At 35.1% G+C, this 23,425-nt stretch overlaps 2 protein-coding genes and 1 long non-coding RNA gene across 4 annotated transcripts; 1 reads left to right on the top strand and 2 right to left on the bottom strand.

Moving 5' to 3' along the window:
• Positions 1 to 4,348: 4,348 nt before the first annotated feature.
• On the bottom strand, positions 4,349 to 5,795 carry LOC113737153 (uncharacterized). The gene is made up of 2 exons (XR_003459945.2): positions 5,358 to 5,795; positions 4,349 to 4,558 (listed from the first exon to the last, which is right to left on the bottom strand). It is a non-coding gene; the product is annotated as an uncharacterized lncRNA (long non-coding RNA).
• A 917-nt stretch (positions 5,796 to 6,712) lies between these two features.
• Positions 6,713 to 8,320, top strand: LOC113737160 (uncharacterized). The gene is made up of 2 exons (XM_027264419.2): positions 6,713 to 6,955; positions 7,775 to 8,320. The coding sequence occupies exons 1-2, from the start codon at positions 6,854 to 6,856 to the stop codon at positions 8,102 to 8,104; spliced, it is 432 nt and encodes a 143-aa protein (XP_027120220.2). The 5' UTR covers positions 6,713 to 6,853; the 3' UTR covers positions 8,105 to 8,320.
• Positions 8,321 to 12,205: 3,885 nt separating this feature from the next.
• Positions 12,206 to 20,645, bottom strand: LOC113736472 (uncharacterized). Of its 2 annotated transcripts, XM_027263476.2 has the most exons (10): positions 20,166 to 20,642; positions 19,112 to 19,271; positions 17,818 to 17,879; positions 14,206 to 14,365; positions 14,008 to 14,128; positions 13,496 to 13,577; positions 13,299 to 13,396; positions 12,748 to 12,826; positions 12,623 to 12,673; positions 12,206 to 12,543 (listed from the first exon to the last, which is right to left on the bottom strand). In XM_027263476.2, the coding sequence occupies exons 1-10, from the start codon at positions 20,490 to 20,492 to the stop codon at positions 12,460 to 12,462; spliced, it is 1,224 nt and encodes a 407-aa protein (XP_027119277.1). In that variant the 5' UTR covers positions 20,493 to 20,642; the 3' UTR covers positions 12,206 to 12,459. The 2 variants fall into 2 exon arrangements, with proteins under 2 accessions (XP_027119277.1, XP_027119278.1); XM_027263477.2 differs by lacking the exon at positions 17,818 to 17,879 and having other exon boundaries at positions 14,206 to 14,277; positions 20,166 to 20,645.
• Positions 20,646 to 23,425: the final 2,780 nt, after the last annotated feature.

Below are 23,425 nucleotides of genomic sequence, written 5' to 3'. Positions count from 1 at the left end.
GAGATGACCCTTATTCAAACATATATGATTAAGGATGGTGGAACAACTCCAACTTTAATTATGCAACAAGGCCAATAGGTTTTCAACATCAATATCAACAGTAACAATTATCATCCTTGCCAAGTATGTCTCTTAAATAAATTATTTGAATTACTAGCTACTAATATATATCAATTTCAGCAGGAGACATAAATGAAAATTAGAAACATAGCGGATTAAATGTGTCTATTGGCATCTACAGTGATGCAATTGACTTCTCAAATTTGTGAAAAATCACCCTCACAGACCATTATCGACCTTAAAAAAGATGAAAATGCAATTACCCCGACAAGTGTTAAGGAACTGCAAGAGTTTCAAGAAAAATGATATAAAGATACAGTTGAAAAGGAAGTTCAAAAGGAAGAAATGAAACTCCAACGTCAAATCGCTTTAGTGAACAATTTTCAAATGTGGTGACACCCCCTCTATTCCTTAGCCGACATTCTCTTAACTCTTATTCTATAATTTCTGTAAATGAGGTTGACTTTGTTATATCAGAAATTTTTGAGTTTCATAGCAGGAATAAGTTAGAAGTTGCGATGGCCAAATATTTTGAATTGATAATTGCTCGTGATGGAGGAGTAAGTGAAAAATTAAGTCACTGCTTACTTGTTTAGTTCTATCTACTAGTTAATGGAAGAAAGTAACTCGTGTTCTTATGGATCACTCTACTTACGAAAGTTATCAAGATTACATAGAGAATGAAGTATTGAAACGAGTTATAAGATTTTATCCTTCTTGAACAAATATGGCAATGTCTAGTCAAAAATATTAAAGAAAGACACTTATTGGGAAATAACTCAATTCGTTTTTAGTTTATTTTGATTACTTTTATTTTGGGTTTCTTGTGTTTTGCCTGTTTAATTTTGATTTTGTTGTTTTAGTGGACAGAAGACTACTACCAGATAAGGCACGCCCATACCCAACTAATTGACAAGTTTTCATGTCATGTTTAGAAATTTTAGAAGACTACTGGTCAACAAGATGTGCCCATGTCTATGAGTCACATTGAAATTGACGAGTTAGAAATTTTTTATCAGAAAACTCCTTATGTTTTAGCTCACATCTAAAATAACTAAAGAATTTGGTGGCTATTTTTATTCTATTGGTTTCATCTCACTTTTTGCTCTTGATATTTAGCAATATGATGCCCTCCTCTCCTCTATGTTCAGAAAAGTTTCGTTGTTCCTCTTTCTATTATTTTGTTCTTTATTTCTTATATTAGGAACAATATAAGATTTAGGAGTTGGGGGTAGTATATTGGTAAAGTGCAAATGTAATCATTATGACATTTTTTGGCATTTCTGTTTAAAATTTTAAAATTTCATCTATTTTTGTCAATTTTTGAGCATTTTTGTAGTTATTCCTGATAATTAGTAGCTAGAATCTCAAATGTGACTATTGTTAAGGTTTTATATGCTAATGTGTTAAGTATGAAGTGATAAGATTTAAGGGTGTCTCTCTAACAAATGTTTGAGATTTTGTGACTTTTACAATTTTTGATTAACTTTTCTAGTTATTGTAAATATTTTATGGCATTTTTCGTATGAATTGGTTCAAGTATTAATCTTAGTTCTTCATGTTTGAAAAATGAAGCAGACTTGTGTGGTCTTTAATTTTATTTTGGTACTTATTTGTGAATTATGTTTGGCTATATTCTGTTAGTTATCGTTGCCTAGTAATCGGGGATTTTCACCATAAGTGTCAACTTTCGCGTTAAAAGGTATTGATAACTATGAGTATGTGGTCTTTAAACAATGAGAATTGAGTAGCTGACCTCTTTCATTTGGTAGATGTTGGAATTTGCGTAAAAAGGCTTGAATGGTTAAGGACTAAATAATTCTAAAAAGAAAAAAGAAAAAATGTGCTAATAGTGAAAATTATGGAAGTATATAATGATTATGTTAGCCTACTGATCCATGAGTTTTAGTGTTGAGATTTTACTTAATAGTTGAACTATTTGCTGACAAATGTTGGTTGAATATTTTATATCCTTAGATTAGTTAGTCAAGAATTAGGAGGGTCCTTAGTTTTAAAAGTTAACCGAAGAGATATTTCCTCGAGACCAGCCACTAATACTTGACATATGTTTTAATTGTATCTTGACAATAGGTGATTTGGGAGATAGCCATTATTTGAACTTAATTATTTGATTTGTTGTTCTCGTGCTTGAGAACAAGCACAGTTTAGGTGTGGCGAAAATTGATAGGTTGCATTTTTATTATTGAATTTATGATTATTTTTCCTTTGATTTTAGCAAAATATTGCATTAATTCGTGGATTCTAGTTATATTTGATAATTAGTGTTGGTGGTGGGAATCCGGAGCAAAAAGAAATTAAAGATGTAATTTTTAACTGGGTTTCTGTGCAATTCAGCATGGGCACGTAAAAGTCTAAACTCTACACGTCTGGGAAGTTTCGAATTTGGCACGTGATCTCCAGTCGTGAATTGAAGTTGCATGAATTAGATGTTTCACTAGATGGATAGTCTTTTACTCCTACTAGGATACTAGTCTATCTATTTACTAAGACTTTTTTTTTTCATATAAGAATGTTGACTTGTTGGGATTTTGATTTCATTTAGGAAGAATAATTTAGTAGGAGTAGGAAACGAAGCAGCAAAAAAATTTTACTCCCTTCCCCCTCTCTCTCCCTCTCCCTCTCCCTCCATTGGAACAAATAGTAGTAGAAACAAAAAAGAGGGAGAGGGGAGGGAAACAGGATAGAGGTCGAAACAGTAGAAACAAGAGGAGGGGGAGGGTGGAGGGGGAATGAGAGAGGGGGAGAGAGGTACGGGGGAGAGAGGACGAGAGGAAGGGAGGGAAGGGGGAGCGAAAGAAAAAAAGAGGTGGGTGGCACTAGAAACGGCGCCGACCGGTCTTGGCTGGTGACGGATGTGGTGGTGGGTTGAGGTGGAAGAAGAAAGGAGGGAGGGAATTTTTTTTTTTTTGTGTTTTAGGTATTTTGAAATGTGTAGTTTAAAAATTTTGAGAAATTATTTATCATTACTATAGTTAAAGTTGTTAAAAAACTTGTAGGAAACAAATTTGGCAAAAACTCACTTTGCCAAACAGGGCTTAGGTCTTTAAGCATTAAGATAGAGATTTATATTTTTTGAAAACCAACATTTCTTCTATTTTTTAGTTAAAGTCTATTTTTTAAATTAATTGTTCATATTAAATTTTAATGGTTCATGTAAGGGTATGTTCGAAAAGATATCCTTTCTAGTATTTTACATTAATCTTTATGCATATAGGCTCACTTCATTATATTGAAACTTAACAAAGTGTAATAATTAAAATTCCAAGAACATTGATCTATTTTATTTAAAACCTCAAGGAAGGTTTCTGAAATATTTATGTTGCTTCCTTCTCAGTGACGACATGTTAAAGCATTTATCATTGGATTTTTCTAATAACGGGCCATATGTAATATATATACATATATATTTCTTTCGTATTTAGACATTTTTCTAAATTAACTTTATTTTTATAAAAAAAATTAACTAACATCTCTCTTAAACATTTGCCTATTAAGCAACCTTTAACTACCCTAATGAAAAGTTTTACTCAAATTGTTGGATGTGGTCAAACCAAACTACTCAAAAAGGGTTGGTTTGCCTATTAAGCATCCTTTAACTCGAACCCTAGTGAAAAGTTTTACTCAAATTGTTGGATGTGGTCAAACCAAACTATTCAAAAAGGGTTGGCAAATAATTGGTTAATAGTTCTACTCGATTTGATATTAATAGAGCTCGAGTCAAAAGTTAGTACACTAACACTCTCATTCAGTTTTCATATACGTACTTAAACCAAACTTTTGGTATCAACTTAGCTAACAGATCAACTCGACTCAAGTTTACATAAAAACAATTAGGCTTTACTATTCAAACCGGCACTATTTATCAAATTTATTAGACCCAGTCAAGACATCAACTTAGCAAAGTCATGATTAGGGGTGCAAACGAGCCGAATCGAGTCGAGTTTTGAGCTTATCGAGTCGAGTCAGGCATATTTATATGAGAGCTCGAGTTCGAGCTCGAGCTCGTCGAGCTCGAAAAATAGAGCTCGAGCTCGGCTCGACGTAAGAAAAGGAAAACTCGAGATCGACTCGTTTATGACTCGCGAGCTTAGCTCGAAATCTGGCTCGCAAATAGCTCGAGTTTCGCTCGATTTTCTAGCTCGCATGAAGCTCGAAAGCAGCTCGAATTCTAGCTCGTTTGGAGCTCGAGTTCGAACTCGAAAATAGCTCGAAAATTTCTGAAACTTTAAGCAAGAATACAGCATTTTTTCCCCATTTTTTGACAAAATTTGCGCATGAAATAACTACAATTTTTCACATATTCTTGATTTTGCGGCCTACAAATTATGCACTAATACAATCATAAATGTCCAAATGTCCACTAATACAAATTATCCAAAAATTATCCACTAATACAAATTATCCAAATGTCCACAAAAATCCATTAATACAAATTATGATAACTTCACTAATGCCAGCAATGGATCTACAAACCAACCTGCAGGCAACATGCAAGAGCTCCTTCAATCCATCAAGAACTTCAAAAGATAGAAATATACTCATTAAAATGAAATTATATGAGGAAATACAGGTCTTTTAGTCCAATTTTTCAGCCAAAGCTCAAAATATTACAAGCTATCACAAATTTACAACACAAAATATTTGTTGTAGACAGCTTGATAAAAATAAATAAAAACTTTGGGGGATAAATAAATAAAAAAATAATAATAAAGTAAAATGAAGGACCAAAATCATGATCCTAGGAATGGGGTCGTCTTTTCTCCTCTGCGGACAGAACATCAAAAAGCTCAAGTCTGATCATTTCCAATCAAAATGAAAATCACAAGATCCTTCCCATGCCATTTCAATCCAAATTCATACGATGGGAGGCATAAAGCAACAACAAAAAAATGCAAGACTGCAATACATCAAAATTTCTCAGGTGCGAGGAAATGAACCTGCGGACTTAGCCGGTTCTTTAACATGAAAGAAAAAATGCAAACGAATCTTCTTTCAATAAGAATTTTCAGCCAGGCATTTCGTCGAACAGGTTAGGGGCATCACAAATTTCACTAATCTTCTACTCAATTAAATCTATATTCAGCCCCCACAATTTACAGCAAAACCAAAAGAATACAGTCTAATCAACACACAGAAAAGGCCACGAACAATCGACGTAAAATTTGAAACAACATGCTAACGGCGGACATGGCACGTTCATCAGCAAACATGCTCTGAAATCTTTCAAAGCTTATGTTCGAATGAAAACTGAAATATAATGGAGAAGATTAACTTACAGTGGTCTCTCGCGGTGAAGTTGCTGAAGTGGAGAAGATTAACTTTTTCAGATGAACCTTCCTTGCTCTGTTTTTTCGCAGCTTTGCTCCTCTGCCTTTCCTTGGAACTTGCCTTTCTTCCCAACCTGCCCTTAGCACTACAAGATCTTGGAGGTTGCTGAAGTGGAGATGGCGGAAGCGGTGGAGATGCAGCTAGCAGTAGCACCGATGACTGTGGCTGAAGTGGGAGGAAGTGAAGAAACTCGAGATGCAGCTAGCGGTAGCAGCAATGGCAGTGACGGAAGTGGAAATTGGGAGTTTGGGACAGTCGGTGGCGGAGGAAGAAGATCAATCGAAGGAGTCAGCAGAGCATAAAAGTTAACCTAAGTGAAGGAAGGAGGAAAGTTTACCAACAGTGGCTGAACATCGATTATAGCTTAGTGCGCAGAGAACATGTAAATTTTAATTGAAGCAAGGGTATTTTTGTAATTTCACACTTACTCGAGCCCAACGAGCGGCTCGTCGAGTTATCGAGCCTAAGAAACGAAGGCTCGAGCTCGCATCGTTTATCTTAACGAACTGCTCGAGCTCGGCTCGAGCTCGGTCAACACGAGCTCGAGCCGAGCTTTGACTCGAGCTGCTCGCGAGCAGCTCGCGAGCAGCTCGAGTCGTCACCAGTCCCAGTCATGATATAACTAATTAGTGATTCAACCATAAATTTTTCGATTGTACCAATGGTGTCGGTTTGTTTGGATTGAGCATTATTTACCCAATTTTATTTGTTTACATCATCATTACAATTTTCAATACACCTTTTTATCTTCTCAATTGCCTTTTTATCGCACATACATCACATCACAAAAAGTGTTACAGTAAAAATATCTCAAATAATCTCAAATAACTTACAATCCAAACAAACCCAATTATTAATATAACAAAATATTATATTTTGATTATCTATATAACCGATTGACCCACATGATTTTCTGAATTTCGCTAGTTGAACTTGCGATTCTTGAATCCCGTCCTTATGTGATCCAATTAATGACTAGATTGGATTGGTTGATTTGTTTATCGAGTTGGCCGGTTAAACCTCCGAACCAAACCAGGTTTAATAACTAGGCCATGTATAGATAAAATCATGAATCGCCTCAACCGACAAGTGTCAACACCCAAAGGCATGGACTTATTATACATAGGCTAATGGATGAACTGGCAAACTATTCTATACTACAACTTGGTACTCTGTCACCCAATTTCCTTTTTCACACGTAAAGCTCCTTAAAAGCCTCAATCCCACACAGCAGTACTAACCCCGCATTTTCCCATAACGCACATCATCACAATCACATTACGCAACCAACATATCCTCTGTGCATCCCCTCATAAAGGGTCGGCGCAGTTGTCATCAAATCAGAAAGACTTGGGCAAAAAGCCATAAAACCCACAAAGCAAAAGCCATAGAATTGAAGGGGAAAGGTTAGAGAGAGAGGAGAAGGAGAAGAAGAACAGCAGAGATGGGTGTAACCCTTGATGAGTTGAAGGAAAAGATGGCTGATTTTGCTAAAGAAAGGGATTGGGATCAGTTTCATAGCCCCAGAAATCTTCTCTTGGCACTGGTTTGTATTTGTACTTGTTTTTTTGTCGGTTTTGCCTGCAGATATATGTCACATTTTTGTTGTGTTGTGTTTAAAGAAAAGGTTGGTATTGAAGTCTTGGTCTGCCGTATTTGAACTTTGTGAAACACGCACAAAACACACACTTAACCAAAATACATTGGATTTTATTAATACTCCATCAAGAAATTTTTGCATTTTTTTCACCTACAATTTGTGTTTTGAGAAAAGGGTTTTCAGCATTTTCAGTAATTTAGTCCTAACTTTACACATCAGATAGTTGTGTCAACTGAAGGGCTTTAGTCATCTAGATTTTGGAGAAAGATTTGATCTTTTTGTTTTCTGGAAACCATTTTCTCATTTTTTTTTTATAGTTTCTTTCTTTCTTTTTTGCCATCCTTTTTGCTATTGTGGATGTAGCTGAGGACATTGATGATGACTTTCCATTGAATGGAACCCCAGGGAGCAAAAAGAGGAGTTCTTTTTCTTAGGTTCTGTATTGGGAATCAGATCAATTAGCCCTACTCCTCTGTCAATTTATGTTTTATCCAGAATATCATTATGGCACTGTAGTATCATCACTGCCTTGGCTCCGCCACATTTTTGAACTTTTATAAACATGAACTAGTACGTGGTACAACGACAATTTAGCATTATAGCCCACCTATCATAATCCTTTTTTTGTGGTTTTTTTTTTTGGTGGTGTGTGTGTGTGTGTGTTGTGGGGTGGGGGGGGGGAAGTAAGGGGTGGGTGGGGGCGCTGTCAGACTTTTTGAGGTAGTACTAGCATTTTCTTGATGTGTTTTTGTTCTCATGTTTCAGGTAGGTGAGGTGGGAGAGTTGTCTGAGATTTTTCAGTGGAAAGGTGAGGTCCCTAAAGGATTACCTGATTGGGAGGGGGAAGAGAAGCAGCACTTGGGTGAAGAGCTATCAGATGTTCTACTATATCTTATCAGGCTGTCTGACATATGTGGCGTTGATTTGGGTAAAGCTGTTCTGAGAAAACTTGAACTCAATGCCCTCAAGTACCCAGTCAACCTTTGCAAAGGTTCTTCCAAAAAGTATAAGCATATCCACAATAATGCAACAACTACCACCTCAACCAGCATCATCAATGACAGCGAGAATGGTGTAGCTGATAATGCTGTTTGATCTTTCTTTGATCTCATGTCCTACTTTTGGCCTGTAGACTCTTCTTAGCTTTCTTTACTTGATCTTCTTAGTTTGAACTAATATAGTAGTTGTATTTTTCAGTGACAGAACTGCATATGTTTTGGTTTTTGGTTCTCCATTAGACATGAGTTATGGTAGCTTTTCATGCCCCTTTGTCCTCTTCTGGATGTATGGTAATTTGTTTGTGCTCCCAAATGGTACAATGGTTCTTGTACCACTGTTATACCCAAAAAACAGAAAAGAAGAGGAAAAAAAAAAAAGAGAGAACCTTTTGCACATGTTTTGCTCTTACTTGGTCGTACCTAGTTTATTGTTGGTGGTTTGGGAAAGTTGATGTTGTCAATGAAACTGTCAGTCAATCTGTCACGTAATGCAAATGTGGGTTGGCCAGGTGATAAGATTTTTTAACTTTGTTTAAGAGGAGCTTGGATCTATTCTGATTTTTCTTATCAGCAGTCTTCTATTAGCAGGCGATTTGTAATAATCTCTATATGTATGTCATTGAAATATATGTTAGTGGCCTGCTCTTAACTCTGGAACAGGTAACCTTCCCCTCCACTTAGACCTTTTAATGTGGAAAAAAATCAGTTTTAAATTCTGTAATGTGAATTTAGTGATTCATATTGTATTACATTGTGTTTATATATATATATATATATATATATTGGTATACATTGAATCAGCAATGTACCTAATTTTATCACTTGTAGCACATTCATCTACTCTAAGAGTGCATAGACCAATTCCTTATTCCAAATAGCTGAGCCAGGATCCACTTTACTTTGGCAAAGAATGGTGGATAGCTTTAAAGTTGTGGACATATGTCTTGGTGGGGTTCTTGCATGAGCACAATCTAGGGTGATGTGCCATGGTTCTTTTAGGTTTAGTCATCAGAGATTTGGTGACTGACTTCTGAAACCCAGTCAATGTATCTGCCAATAGATATGGCTGATTTCAGTGAGATATTATCCATCTGATGTGGGATGTTTGATTCTTTTGGATTAGGTCCATCCAATTATTTTAAAAAAAAATTCTTATTTTTTCCAAAAATGGAAAGCATTTGAATAGGGCAACTGGAACAATTATGCTGAGTTTTAACAACTCAAGAAAACTACTTAGTACAACTTTTAGTAGGAAAATGGACCATTTGTATTATTTTTGGATAGTGAAAATTTATTAATTAATCTCACTTGTAGACATACAACATTATTATGTTTGATAATAAAAGTTTGATTTTGCCTTCAACACAAAGACCAATTGAACTTTTCCTACCAAGATTTATTTCGATGACAAAATATGCATTTACTGGATAGTTTTTCTTCTTGGAAAGAACCTAGTTAGTGGACGTAAATTTTTCCCTAATGTTAATACAAGTCTAGGAATCTCATTTTGTTTTTTCAAACTAACATTTTAATCTAGGACTAATTCAGTAGACGTATCAAGTCAAACACCCAAATGTTTAATAATTAAGTGAGGAGACAGCAACTGCTAAGAGCTGTCTTAGAATTTTCAAATCATTCTCCATAAATTATACTACTGATTTAGACACTTGGTTACAAGTTTCAAAATCAACGCGTTTTATGTACAAGAATGTTTGTTAATTGGACTTAGTCTCGCCTAGGTTTGCTCTAATCTTGCTAACTTGTCACATTGAACATAGGCCTTTGAAGTTCTACAATTCTGCTGGTTTTTATATAATATCAAAGGACCATGTTCAATGCATCAAGGGAGGAAGATTAAAGCATGATAGTGATGGAAGTTGTTGCTTGTTACTTTCTCTAATTGAAGGTTGAAGTCCTTTTCATCATCTTTTTGTTTCCTAACGCAATAAACTCTTTTTGGGAGTCATTGGACCTTATTGACGCTTATGGTTACTAATATTCTTGAGCTTTCAAAATTCCTTCATCCCTCCTTTATGGATCAACTTTTGCCACGCTAACACTATAAGAAACGTTTTCATCCCTCTTTTATGGATCAACTTTTTCTACGCTAATAGTGCAAGAAACGTTTTACTCAAGTAGATGTATGCCGCATGTGCAACCAAGTTGGAGATTTTAACTAGATAAAAATTTTGTTTAATGAATTTAGACTTGCTCATGTATAAAATTACGCTAACAATGTTGGAAATATTAATGCATAACTTTTCTAGTTGCTTGCAGGAATGACCCCCTCCCTTAAGACACAATTGGAATATTTTTGGGGGGGGGGGTATTAAGTAGTCCTTTTTGGCATTTTTTTCACAAGATTAAAAAAATTAGTTGGTTTTACATCTTTAATTTTTTTTTGGAGTAAAGTGACAAGCTTTTGATACGTAATACTATAATGGGTCCAAACAGCACTTCCAAGAACTAGCATTTGCTTTGGAGTTGATGCAAATCTCGGATTAGATTAGCGTAATCATCTAGTTTACTAGGATAGTTGAAAATGACAGTTGTTTAGTGCCTTTGTTGCCATCAACATGACTTTAAAAAATGTTTCACATTAATTAATAAGCTTAAGAGTGTTTAAGATATTATACTTTATAGTTTCCAAAAAAAAAAGATATTATATTTTATTGTTTCACGAGTATAGGAGCTGTACATTTTTAATGTTGTGGAATATTTGCTGTTTTCCTTTTCTTGGTCAGTGATATTTCCTAGCATGGAACCTTTATCTTGGTCGAATAGCTTTCAACAGGCGTGGGCTTACATAGTTATGCTTTGTATTAAATATTTAGTACTTTGTATTGTTTAGTTGGCAAAGGATTGATGCATAACATATATTATAATTTTCTGTTTTGGCTGTTGGGTGGGTTCATTTGTCACATAGATTCAAGTTTCCTAAGATATATACATTATGTACCATGGGCAACCGTCCCAAACAATCTACTGTTTGAATTTAGCCATAACAACAAATTTTTAAAATGTAGGTTCGAATTTAGTCATCAGTACACATTTAAAAAACGTAGATTCAAATCATGATACGTAATTCTGACGTAACTGATATGTACAATCTCACATGAACAGTAGTTGCAAATGATTTGTAATGAATCACAACCTATTTGAAAAGTGTTACATCGTTTATAAACGGTTACACTGATAACTGTTTGTACCTCTCTCTCATATACCAATACAAGATATATATATGTGTGTGTGTAGAGTTAGCAGTGATATCAACGTATAAAAACTGTATAAGAATTGCATCAAACATGCAACAGATTATGATTTGAAGATCTAGTATTTTGTTGCCTACCTAGAAGAAATGCCAGGAAGTTCTTCGTATAAAGCAAAGAAATGCTACATGTTCAGTGTCCATTACCACAAAAATGATCAATGCAATCAATCATTGATTGCTGCATATGGACCAGACATAACATAGCTTCCCAAAATTGATTTCAGTTAGCATCTTATTGATCAGAAAAGAACCTAACAGCACCTTAGAAATCACTTACAATTCGAACCCTTTAAAATGAAAAATTTTCTCCATGTTCGATATAGAGATTGTGCGCTGTGGTAAACCATTCAAACTCCTCTCATAGAAGACTAGACTTTGCATTCTTGAAAGAGAGGTCATACATGAAAGTGTTCAAAATATACAAGTTACCGACGATACAGTTTTCGTTCCAAAGTTCATACTAGTCTAAGGTGAACCTTTATATTTTTGCTCGTGCCAATTACAAAGAAGCAAAATTTGACTGGAATTGAAGTAAAAAATTATTGCTAGGATGTTTTTTCACCGGTTGAATTGACTAATATGAAGTACATGATTCACAGATTTCTTGCAACTAGGAGATGCGTAATGGAAAACCGTCTCCATCAAAAGCTTAATTGAGCAACTTTTTTTACCGGTAAAAGTTTGCGTACAACTTGGGTCTTTTTCTTCAAGGATATTGGCTCAACAAGACTTTTGGCCCCATTATATATCATACCGTTAATAGTACATTTTAGCATGAAAAAAGGAACTGTTGTATGGTATCCTACAGGTAGAAAAGTTTTTGTGAAATGGGTCTAGGTCCCAAAATGACAAAAATAAGGACTAAATATGATTAAAAAAAACGTTACAAGTGAAAGAAATATAGTTGAGGGAGGAGAAAAGATAAGCTTACTCAAACTCATGAAATATATGCACAAAACCTGCAAGTGACAAGAAATAGCATTTGAATACATAAGATCCTTGTGCACTTGTGTTGGTAAAAAGGCCAAGAATGTGGTTCTTATATAAGCTCCTCCTGTACAAAGTTATGGTGAATTTGCTCAAACAATAATTCTTTCCTTGATGATCGTTCTATTGTTTCAGTCAATCATGGTTCTTGCTGGACTTTTATGCCTGTATCATTGTATTCTTGGAGGATACGGTCATGGTACACGTTCTAACACCCGCTGCAGTGCCCTTTTAATACCCTCTTGATCTAGTGATGTTGTGAGCAGTATCTCCTGCACCTGAAGATAAGGTAAAGTTTAGAGAGAGAGGAGGTTCCTTGGGAGGTGGTGGAAGGGAGCCAGACGGATGAGAAAGTACCTGTCTCCCGGCTCGAGCAAGGAGCGTAAACTGATCTCCAATTGGTGGAACCTGTAGAATGGGGTGTTGAGCCAGTACCTTTAATAAACATAGAAAAGTGTATGGTGTGATGTGATCCGACTTACATTTGAAAGCCAAAGCTGCAGATCTTGTGATACTACTCGTTTCTCAAATCCTTGTCGATTGATTTTCACATCTTTAATGCTGGACAAAAGAAATGCAGAAAGTAAACAGCAAAGGAGAAAATTTTACTGTTAATCCTATTGCAGACCATGTGCAATCCAACATGTTTATAGAATTATAGTGTTTGGTGGCACTTTAATAGGACTCCCAAGGTATACTTCACAATCCATATGGTATATTGCTATATTTCTAGGAGATGTAGCCCTTATCAAGTTCCACATTACAGATGATTTGAATAAACTATGAAAATAGCCAAGGGAATCTCTTGAGACATCAATATCCATAATGGCACGATTTTGGACTCGAACCATACCATAACGAGTTTTGAGGATTTAACCATAGACAGAAAGATCATGAAGTAATACGACTTTTACCTCTTTGCAAATCAAGATGTCAAAAAATAAAATAAAATAAAATAAAATCAAGAAGAAGGAAGAAGAAGAAGAATAAGCAATACATCAGCATTCCAGAAGAATAAAAATGTTCTGCATACCCATCTTCCTGCAGTAGCTCTTGAAATATTATCTCCAGGCCAGGAAGAGGCTCAATTTCATAGCTATTTTCTGAGTAATCAGGACTTGATGATGCATCCTGTGTAAATTCGCAAATGAATGGCCAAACTATGCAAAAAGAATAATGTAGATAAACACAGATATGCACAACAAAAGTTACAGACCATCTCACATGTACCTGAGGCATTACTTTTTCCAGAGTTTCCAGGAGTGGATCTTCCTCAAGTTGCTTTATTGACAATGTAATTCTAGATTTGTCCCTGCATTATTTTGCAAAGTTAATATAATTAAGACTTCATATGTTTAACAATAACAATAATCTCATAGAATATGCAAGAAGAAAAAATACCGAAATATGGTTAGTAATCAGATAGCCTAGAAAGGTCCGCAAAGATTCATACTTCTACAAGGAAACAAGATTTCCTTTAATACTCGTGCATTTGAAACATCATTTGGCTAAATTTGAAGGCAATGCACCTTAAAATGGTTAAGGAGTGAGACAGCTTGAAGTAAAGCTTTACACAGTTCTCAATTGACTCAAGTGGTTGTACTTTACTTTTTCAGCTATAAGTCTAGAGACGATTATAAGTATTATTAAGTGCTAAGCAAATTTGATAAACAAAACCATTCTTCTTGTCAGCATTGGACAAAACTGAAAGAAACATATGATGCAGAATGTGGCATATTTACCTATCTATATTGATAATTTTAACCCTCACATCATCACCATCAGACAGAACATCTCTTACATCTTGAACTAAATCCCATGACACCTCTGAGACATGTACAAGACCTGTAAGGTGATAATGGCCTGCATAGTTCCAGAACAGATATAAGTACTAAAATAAGAGATATCTCAACTATTGAACATATGTGAAAGATCATTACCATCTGGAAAGCGTAAATGAAGAAAGGCACCATAATCCTCAACAGAACCAACCCTCGCTTGAAAAACATCCCCTACATTTATCTGGTGAGAAAACTTTGACCACAGAGCTTCTTTTTCCGAGAATATCAATTTCCTACTCACCTCATCTGCTTGGATTACCTAACAGGATTCGAGCTGACATAAGTTTTTTGCAGTTTCTAAGTATGGTAAGATAAGCAATGTGGAAACCATGTAGAACTGACACCTTAACTAGGGAAGAGATGTCAAACTCTTTGAATCAGTGATTCTAGTTAACTAAAAAATGTCCAATTTTCAGATGACCAGGAAGGAAAACAAGATGCTTGGCGATAGTGGCAAGAAAATGGAATTACAGGTAAAGAAATCCTTCAAAAATGAATACTCAGAAAAGAAAGAAAAAGTAAGACAGCACTTTGAGGAAAGTGTCCCTTTAATCCTTTTGCCTAAATAGCCATGATGATAAACTAATTTGTTCTTATCTTAGCTACAATTTCTTTCTGTGTCATTGCTTGAAATAGATTACTGAAATTTGTCAGAGTAATGATGGCAATATTTAGATTATTGGCAATATTCAGGATACAAGTAAAGAGTTTTGCCTCACCAACAACTGCAAAGAATGGAATGCAATCCCAGTAGCTTCACTGGTTAGAATTGAGGTTTATAGAAACAGAAAACAGATGGCATGTGATTAAAGAGATTTATCTTCTAAAACGACCCTGAATTGAGTCCTATATATTCAAGTTATTTAGGAGAAAGGAATTCTACTTAGCCTTTGTGTTGTTAGTCATAATTCCAGGTGTTGCCAATAGTGCCACTATTTTGATCAGAAAGCACAGAAATTAAAGAAAGAAGGTATCTCTGTCAAGCTGAGAGATGAATTCAAAAAGGACAGAGGACTATTGGCAAATCCTGGAACAAGGAAAATCAGGATTCTGAATTGAAATTTCAACAACAGAGAAGCTATCTCGATTTCATTGGAATGAAAGACAAACTTCTGCCGCCAAAGAGAAGGACTTAGCTAGGAGGAAACAGAATGCAATTGGAAATTCGCATTTTATAACATAGTCCAAAATAGCCACCCATATATTTTGTCCTAAAGTTCCAGAATATCAACACATCGTCATGATCAAACCTATTGCATTGAATCCGTCATAACCGAAGAATTATTCAAAAACTTTCAAAAGGTTAATTATTGAGACTCTTTTTATCTTTGGGTAATATAACTACTAAGACTCTATCCCAACTCACCATCATTTATAGACATGCTATAAAATGCATTTCAAGTTATTGAGTTTTAACTGTTTTAAGTGAAAAATTTCTATCAAGCACAAAAAAGCATCAAGAATTTGCCAATATAGTCACCTGAAAATAGAATAAAGATGTAAACTCACGCATTTCTAAACTAACTTTTGAATTTACTCAGCATACTAGATATATTTGAGCAATTGAAGAGCCCTATAAAGAAAGCCACGTATTTATCGCAGGATAAGAGTTACTTGTCATTAATTATAGAAGTTTATAGGGTTGTTTCCAGTTTCCACTATTATTCTCATTTTCATTCATAAGCGAAAAAAATTATTCTTTTTTATTTGCCTTCCATATTTGTGAACCCTGAACAAACTCCACATTCTTCCGAACTTATCTTTTCCGCTTTGTGCAACCATGACAGTCCCCTTCTCCATTTCTCTCCCTCTTTTCCTCCACTCTCTCTGTGTAGTCTCCACCACTATCACCACCTTGTGCTTCCATCACCACTGGCAGTGGCAGTGCCATTTCTTAAACTTACTTTGGCTGAAAGTTTTGTTGTCTCTATTAACCCCTTCAGATCATGTTCCATGTGCTCCATTACCATAAATATGCTGTCAACAACTATTTTGGCTTCACCATTTTATGGTTGATGAAAAAAAAAGAACATTAATTTTCCTCAAAAAACTCATAGGAAATCCTTCATTTTGTCTGCAGATCCTAACTATAGGTGGCAAACAAACCCATTTAAATAAATTTACCAATACCTACCCATGACTAAATGGCTATGGGTATCTTAAGTTTTTGCATATGTGTATAAATGGGTTAATCAATAATACCCATTTAATAAATAGATATTATTGGATAATCCATCAAACCCAATTAACCCATTTAGAATTGTCTTCTCCCAAACCTCCTCTCTTCCCCACCCATTTTTTTTTTCAGATTCGTCATTTTGTTATAATGTTAACTACTTTTGTTTCATTATTATTATTATTTGTTGGTTTTATCTTATCATTTTATTTTCTCTTAGCTTATTAACTTGCTCATTTTTCAGCATTACCAATTTATGACAAGTTTTAGTCTCTGTTCCTACCTTTCCAAAATGAAATTTTAAATTTACACACAAAAAAAATGTTAGAGATTCAAAAACAAAAATTTTTTTTGTCAACACAGGGGGTATCCCAACTTACATTGGACTAATCCCCCTGCGGGAGTGCACCCCGCCCCCAAGGATACACAACCGGTAGAAGGGGGGCTCGAACACATGATCATCAGGTTCGTAACTACAAGCATGCGACCAAAATTTTTGGATTAAGTTTTTATGTTAACTTTTATAGTATTTAGTTCAAAATTTTATATTCTTATTGTTAAATTATTAAATAGTATGTAATTTTGCGACATAGAGTACGGAGGGGAAAAAATTGGTAATTAGTCTTATTGAGCATTATAAGTAAATATTTAAAACTAATGATGGGTGCAAAGGGTGGTATAAATTACTAACTTAATTTGCAAAAATGAATTTAAATGAGTTTACAAAAGTTAAAATAAATGGGTAATTGGGTTACCCAATTCATTTTTTGACTTACCCATTTATACCCATTTAATTAGATGGATATAAATGGGTTGACTCACTTATACTCATTACCCATTTTAACCAACCCAAACCCGCTCAAGTCACCCATTTTGACACCTCTAATCCTAACCTTCTTCAAGCAACTATTTCTTCTGTTTATTATACCCAGCTCTGTAAACTACACCAAGAAAGTACCTTCATTTTTATAGTTCAGCTTCTCAAAATCATCAACACTTCTACAACCCTAAAGCATGTCGACTGTCGTTGGTGGAGGAACTACATGCTCTGTGTCTTGTGGGAGTTGCATTCTTCATCAGATTCAGTGTCTGTGTGGCTACCATGGTTCTCCCAACTCCTCAGGATAACTATCCATACTACATGGAGTTTCATTCTACCAATTCATCAGGATAACTATCTTGTTCTACCATGGTTCTTGCATGACTACATGGAGGTGGATAACTAATTGGACCACCATAACTGCCATCGTCATCAACCTCTATGTACTCATTCTAGTTCAGTCATCGAGGATAACTATACTAGAAAATCAAATACATTCACCAGAAGACCTGACCCTATTTGGTGAAGGAGATAATAAGATTTGTGAATTTTAAAGTCAATTCCCTGGAAATGACTTCACAAATATGAAAAGGCAAACCCAAAAAAAAAATCAATATGATGAAGAAAAAAATAGCATTATAAGGGGAAATTCCCCAAGTTTATGGATTCTGCACAAATTTTTGACAGGTGGACATCACTTCGAAGAACTTCATACCTTCACAGGAATTACAGAACCTGTTAAAGCTCTTGCTACCTCTTGAATGCTCTTGTTAGGTTCTGCATATTGCAGGAAAAATGTGCATCAAACAGATGACTAACTACAGTACTAGATGGTAGTCTAAAGACTAAACTTGCATGTCTTGGAAAGGAGCTGTCAGCCTGAGAATTTGGAAAGAGTAACTTTGGACGTCAAATTGTTTCTTGTTCCAATTCAAGAGATCAGATTCCTCACAGAAGAATGACAGCAAGTTCAATTCACTAACAACTGATACGGACAGATATAGAGAACAGGATATAAGATTAAACAACGTGGAAAGATATCTGATTAGATCAAGCTCCACACTCCTTGGGCACCTGAAGTTAAATAGAGCTTTTCACCAAAAATACCATAGATAGCAAAAATGTAGCAACTTATCTGGTGCAATTACAATTCATATTGTTATTCAAGCATATTCAAGTGTAGCTATCAAAGTGGAAACCCAAAAAAATATAATCTTAACTATAATGAGCAGTGCTACTGTAATATTCCATGCACTGACCCAAGAAATGTTAGTGTAGCAAGAAAAAAAATAGACGCTACAGCATACTGCTCAATATAGACCACATTGCAGTACCCCAGGTTCTTCCATATCTTCCAGGCTCTCGCCAGATACAATTAAACTCATTTTGAACTATGTCAACAAGACTATGAACCAAGACTTCAGAACGACGTCTCATCAAGATAAAGATTTAAAAAAATTAACAATTATTCGCAAACTTAATATTTTTGAATTAGTTATTACTATTAGCTGCTGCTCTAAAGCCGGAACATGCCCTGTGCAGGAACTCCAAAGTCATAAACTTAACTATTTTGTCATAAATGTGTTTTGGTGATTTAGATATTTAGAACTAGTATGTAATTTTCATTTAGTCATCATTTGTTTTGATTCTGAACATCCATGATTCTCTTTAGATGAAAAAGCTGATATTTTTCATCTATGCAGTGTATCATCACAAACAGAGGTAGGCATTGATTTGGATATTATAGAAGCTAATGATGCTGAGCTGCAGGAATTTAACTTATCTCAACTCTGTAGAAAATAATATACCAACAAATACTTGAACGAGTGGTACTACAATCTACATATTTATGTATGGTGCAAGATTATGCTCTACTCTTCTATCCCTTCTCCCTCTAAAAAGAGATATTTTGCATGTCAAAGTCAGTTTTTCCTTAAGAAGTACACAGAACAAAAAGAAAATGTAATTTGGCATTATGATATAGAAGAGGTAATTAGGCAAATAAATACCTTTACATGAGTGTGAGGGTCCCAACTGAGGGAAAGGGAGAAAACCAACAAGAGAGTAAAATCGAATCAGCAATCCTCCACCGTTGAAACCCTCAACTCTGCCTTCAAAGATGAGTCCCCGTTCATTGTAAGTACGCGCTGCCTTCCAATCAGCAGACCTCTACTTCTTTGTGGAAGAGAATAGATCAAAGAAATAATCATAAGCATTTAATGTACAACCAAACAAAACAACTTGATAAGCATAAGTTAGTTGATTGATACATCTCTTCTGCTATCATGGCAGAAATGATAGGATCAGTAGGTCAATTTACAGTTGCAAGGAATCATATGAATATTCTTCCCAATTACACCTAGTAATTGAAAAAAAAAATGTAAAGCCTGCATATTTTTTCGCCAAAAGCTATCAGGCACTACCATAAACAAAGCACAAGCTTCTTTAAACACGAGACAATTGTTCAGGATCTTCTCCAACTTTACAGATTAAGTTACCTAAAAACTTAATGCAGATAAAGCACAACAAAAACAGCACCACATTTTGATTGCAGAGTCCAGAAAACAGCATAAATATTTGGCAGTCTAGAAGTTAGCTCCTAATTCAGATTCCTTAATGAAATTAAACTCCATAATTCAGTGCAACTACAAAAAAGTTATCTTGGACCGATCCAACAATCAATCAGCAAAGGTTGCTACAGGAACCATATAATCCACCACAACATTGACATTTTACATGGCTGATAAAGTCAGCAATCCGACCTCCACCTAAATATCTTTGAAAGAGAATTAAAGATAAATCTCCATTAAAAGTATAGGAAAGAAAGCCAAACTTTCCACTAAATATGGATAATACAGTCATAACAACATCATCCCTGCTATCCAACTGACGTCATTAACTTGTATATATATACTAAAGTCACCCTTTTCGGACACCAGAATAATTGAGCTCTAACAAAAATTTCAAATCCTAATCTATCATCTTGTCTTATAATCTCAATATCCAAAACCTTGAGATGAGCAATTCCCAAAAGAAAGTAACAAAGACTACAAAAGAACACACCCGATCTTGTCTAACATCTTCCGGGGACAAAGATTGCTCCTGATCAACTCCAACTGCTTTAGCAGCGCTATCACTAGAAACTGAGACTTTAGGTGCAAAAAATGCAGCCCTTTTTGCAGAACAACAGCCAGAGAAGAAAGGAAACCTCAAAACTGAAGGAGGGTTCGTCCTACTTCCATTGACTGATGTGATTGAAGAAGAAAAATGCTGCTGCTGATGATGATAATGATGATGATTCTGGGAAGTAATGTCACATGCAAAAAGGTGGGAATGAAAGGCAATGTTGGTTCTTGAAACTGAGCCTAGTGATGCAGTGAATATAGGCATTTTGAGTGGGATTTTGGAGAGGAGTTGATGAAGATTTTGGGGGGAAATGGGGGACGGAGGGCCACTCCTCCACGGTGATGAGAGGGTGGAGTTTTTCTGGTAGATGGAATTCGGAAGGTATCGGTCATGGGTTTGGTTTTCCAGTGACGTGTTAGATAATGGACGGCTGTTTTCTGAGCAGTTTACGTTATGCACTTGTCTTCCCCGTATCCACAAGTCTATTTTCTTTTACCAAAAAAGAAAATTAAAAATAAGAATTTTCTTTTCTTTTTGAAATACAAATTAACTAGTAGAATTCTTGCCGTGCATATTTGTATTTTTTTGTTAACAAAAGTTTACATAGTCTCAAAGGGAAAAATGCACCTTTCGCCCAGAATGTTTGTTTGGTTCGTCGATCAATTTCGTTCTTAAAGTGTCATACGAAACACACTACATCTTCAAAGGTGTTCAATTTTAATCGATGAAGGATAATCGATAGAATAAAAAACAATTTAGAAGGAAATTTAGCATGTCCTTCATTGGCTAAAATACGATGATTAATGAGGCATACAAATTGAGGATTGAAGAGGATATGGTGGTGGTTGCAAAATTAGGGCTCGATGAAGTGAGGTGAAGATAGAGAATAAGTAAAGAAGGAAGAAATAAGGGTTTTTTTTTTTTTTCCATTTTACTGGCTCAAATACGATGGTTAATAGGGCATGCAATTCATGTGCTAATTTCCCGTCCAAATTACCTTTCATTCTATTAATTGTCTTTAATCGACCATAATTGAGTAACTTTGATGATGTAATGTGTTTCGTGTGAAACTTTGTGGATGAAATTTGTCAACAAACCAAACATTGAGACAAAAAAATGCATTTTTCTGAGTCCCAAAACCCACCTAAATTAATTGCTAACGGCATTGATTCATGAGTTTCGTGATAAGACTTTCAAACCCTCCTCTTTACCTCCTTCTTGTAAATTTCTGGATCTTTTCTTGAAAAAAGAAAAAAGGTCTATATTTATGTTAGCTAGCATTAATTGGGAAGTCATCATGGGGTTGTGGTTATTTGTTGCTATTAAGAAAATGATGAGAAATTTGTGTTATTGAGTTTAAGCTTGTGGATTCAAGTATTGATAATTCTCACAGTCACAATAAGTTGGATACAGTTACCACCTTATTGAGTCTCAAAATGTGAGGAGCCGTTTTGGGTCAAGCAGATCATTTAAAAAAGGAAACGATCCTTTATTTTGAGTAACTCCAATTACATTTAAATTCATTTGAATAAATTGTAAACCATTTGATCAATGATGTGAATTACTTTAACTATTGAGGTTTGGTTGTCGGAAGGTTTTTAGAGTTCTCACCTATTATAGATTTAAGATTTGAATTCTAAATCTGACAGTTGGAGATATGGAGGATGTAGGGAGGAGTGAAAAAAAATTCCATTACTTTGAATATAGTGCAAATTTAAAATATTATTTTGCAAATCTCGTGAAGTTTAAACAAATGACGAACAAAGTGTAGTTAGAATCTTATCTTTCACCAAAATTTAAAATTTAACCACTTATGACCGTCAATCTTGAAGAATAGTTGCTGTTCATGCCCCTATTTGTTTGAGTATAATCTCTCTTTTTTTTTTTCTTTCCAAAATTAGGATGGATCATCAATAAGGTAGTCTCACCCCTATCAATTTGTGGATTTCAAGTGATAACAATGATGCCTTTTGAATTTCTTTTCCCTTTAGCCAAAATGCCTAATTCACTACACAACCCCCCATCTTAGCTCAAGTTCAATGTCAAGTTGAAACATAATTTTCACTATTCCAATGGCAGGAATTCAATTACATTTTGATATTAATCAAAATTCATGTTTTATTTTAGAAAAAAAAATTATACTCCTGCATCTTTGATTTTTTTTTTTTGGTTTTTTTTTTTAATAAAATATCATAATTTCATTAAAATCCGCACTAATGCAGAAATTACACATCTTTGGTTAAATGGAGGAAAGCTTGTAGAATGTGTCTCAATTCCCAAATTTCATTTAAGAAAAAGACATCTATATGGCACCTAATAACATCACAAATTTTGGGTCATTCAAAGATCTCAATTTAGCTTCAGTATATATTAAACTACAATTACGTATGCTTTACCATTGTAATCGAGTTATTGGGTATTTTTATTAGTAATAATTAGACCATTTTACACCATTGGTATTTGTCATGCAATTTTAAGTCGCCTTAATATTAAACCAATACTTTCATAAATTAAAGCAACACAAATACCCAAAATACAACGCTAAAGGTCTTCAAATTTCAATCCAAACATCAAAACTTACTCTTTTTTTTTTTTAAAAAAAAGTAAACAGTTTCATGTAAAATGTTTCCTAGGGAAGTATTTGCTAACCTAAAATATTTGACATCAAATCACAAATATCCTAAACAAGTTTATCTGACATCAACGGGACAGGACCGTTGTCTATGCAATCATCTGACCAAGTCATGTATTTGAGGATACGGGGCAGGAGCGGTCCTCAGACGACCGCTCCTGAACGGTCTCCTCACAATAAAAAACGTGAGGAGACAAATGAGCCAAGTCAGCAAGGCTGAAGCAGGGCACAAAAACGATGCCGTTCCAAATAAAAAAATGTTGACTTCTAAACGGGAGCAGACGGAGCAAACGGAAGAGAATTGGTTTTTGAAATTCAAGTTGAAATTTTGAATTAGCCGCAGAAAACAAAACTGAGGGAAGCGTTTTCATGTGCTTGTGAAGGTAATCTACTCTGACCAACCACTCACTGAAAGCAGAAAGCTGAAGTTCAGGTGGGATTCAACCTACTAGGTGTTTCTAGGTGAAGTGGGTGTAGTCTACTCTGATGAAGGTAGCAATTGACAGAAAAGTGGGTGGAGAGGCAGGCGGCATGGAAGAAGCAAACAGAGATGAAGCCAAAGTTT

Source organism: Coffea arabica, chromosome 3e, assembly GCF_036785885.1.
Source record: "Coffea arabica cultivar ET-39 chromosome 3e, Coffea Arabica ET-39 HiFi, whole genome shotgun sequence".
NCBI lineage: Eukaryota > Viridiplantae > Streptophyta > Magnoliopsida > Gentianales > Rubiaceae > Coffea > Coffea arabica.
The sequence above is the reverse complement of the archived record's forward strand: the minus strand, read 5'-3'. Positions and strand labels throughout refer to the sequence as shown.

Coding starts and splice junctions, on each gene's coding strand:
- LOC113737160 (XM_027264419.2), top strand. CDS start 6,854: ATGGGTGTAACCCTTGATGAGTTGAAGGAAAAGATGGCTGATTTTGCT. Junction 6,956..7,774: donor GAAATCTTCTCTTGGCACTG/GTTTGTATTTGT, acceptor CTCATGTTTCAG/GTAGGTGAGGTGGGAGAGTT.
- LOC113736472 (XM_027263476.2), bottom strand. CDS start 20,492: ATGCCTATATTCACTGCATCACTAGGCTCAGTTTCAAGAACCAACATT. Junction 13,578..14,007: donor AAAATTATCAATATAGATAG/GTAAATATGCCA, acceptor AAAATAATGCAG/GGACAAATCTAGAATTACAT. Junction 13,397..13,495: donor TGGAAAAAGTAATGCCTCAG/GTACATGTGAGA, acceptor GAATTTACACAG/GATGCATCATCAAGTCCTGA.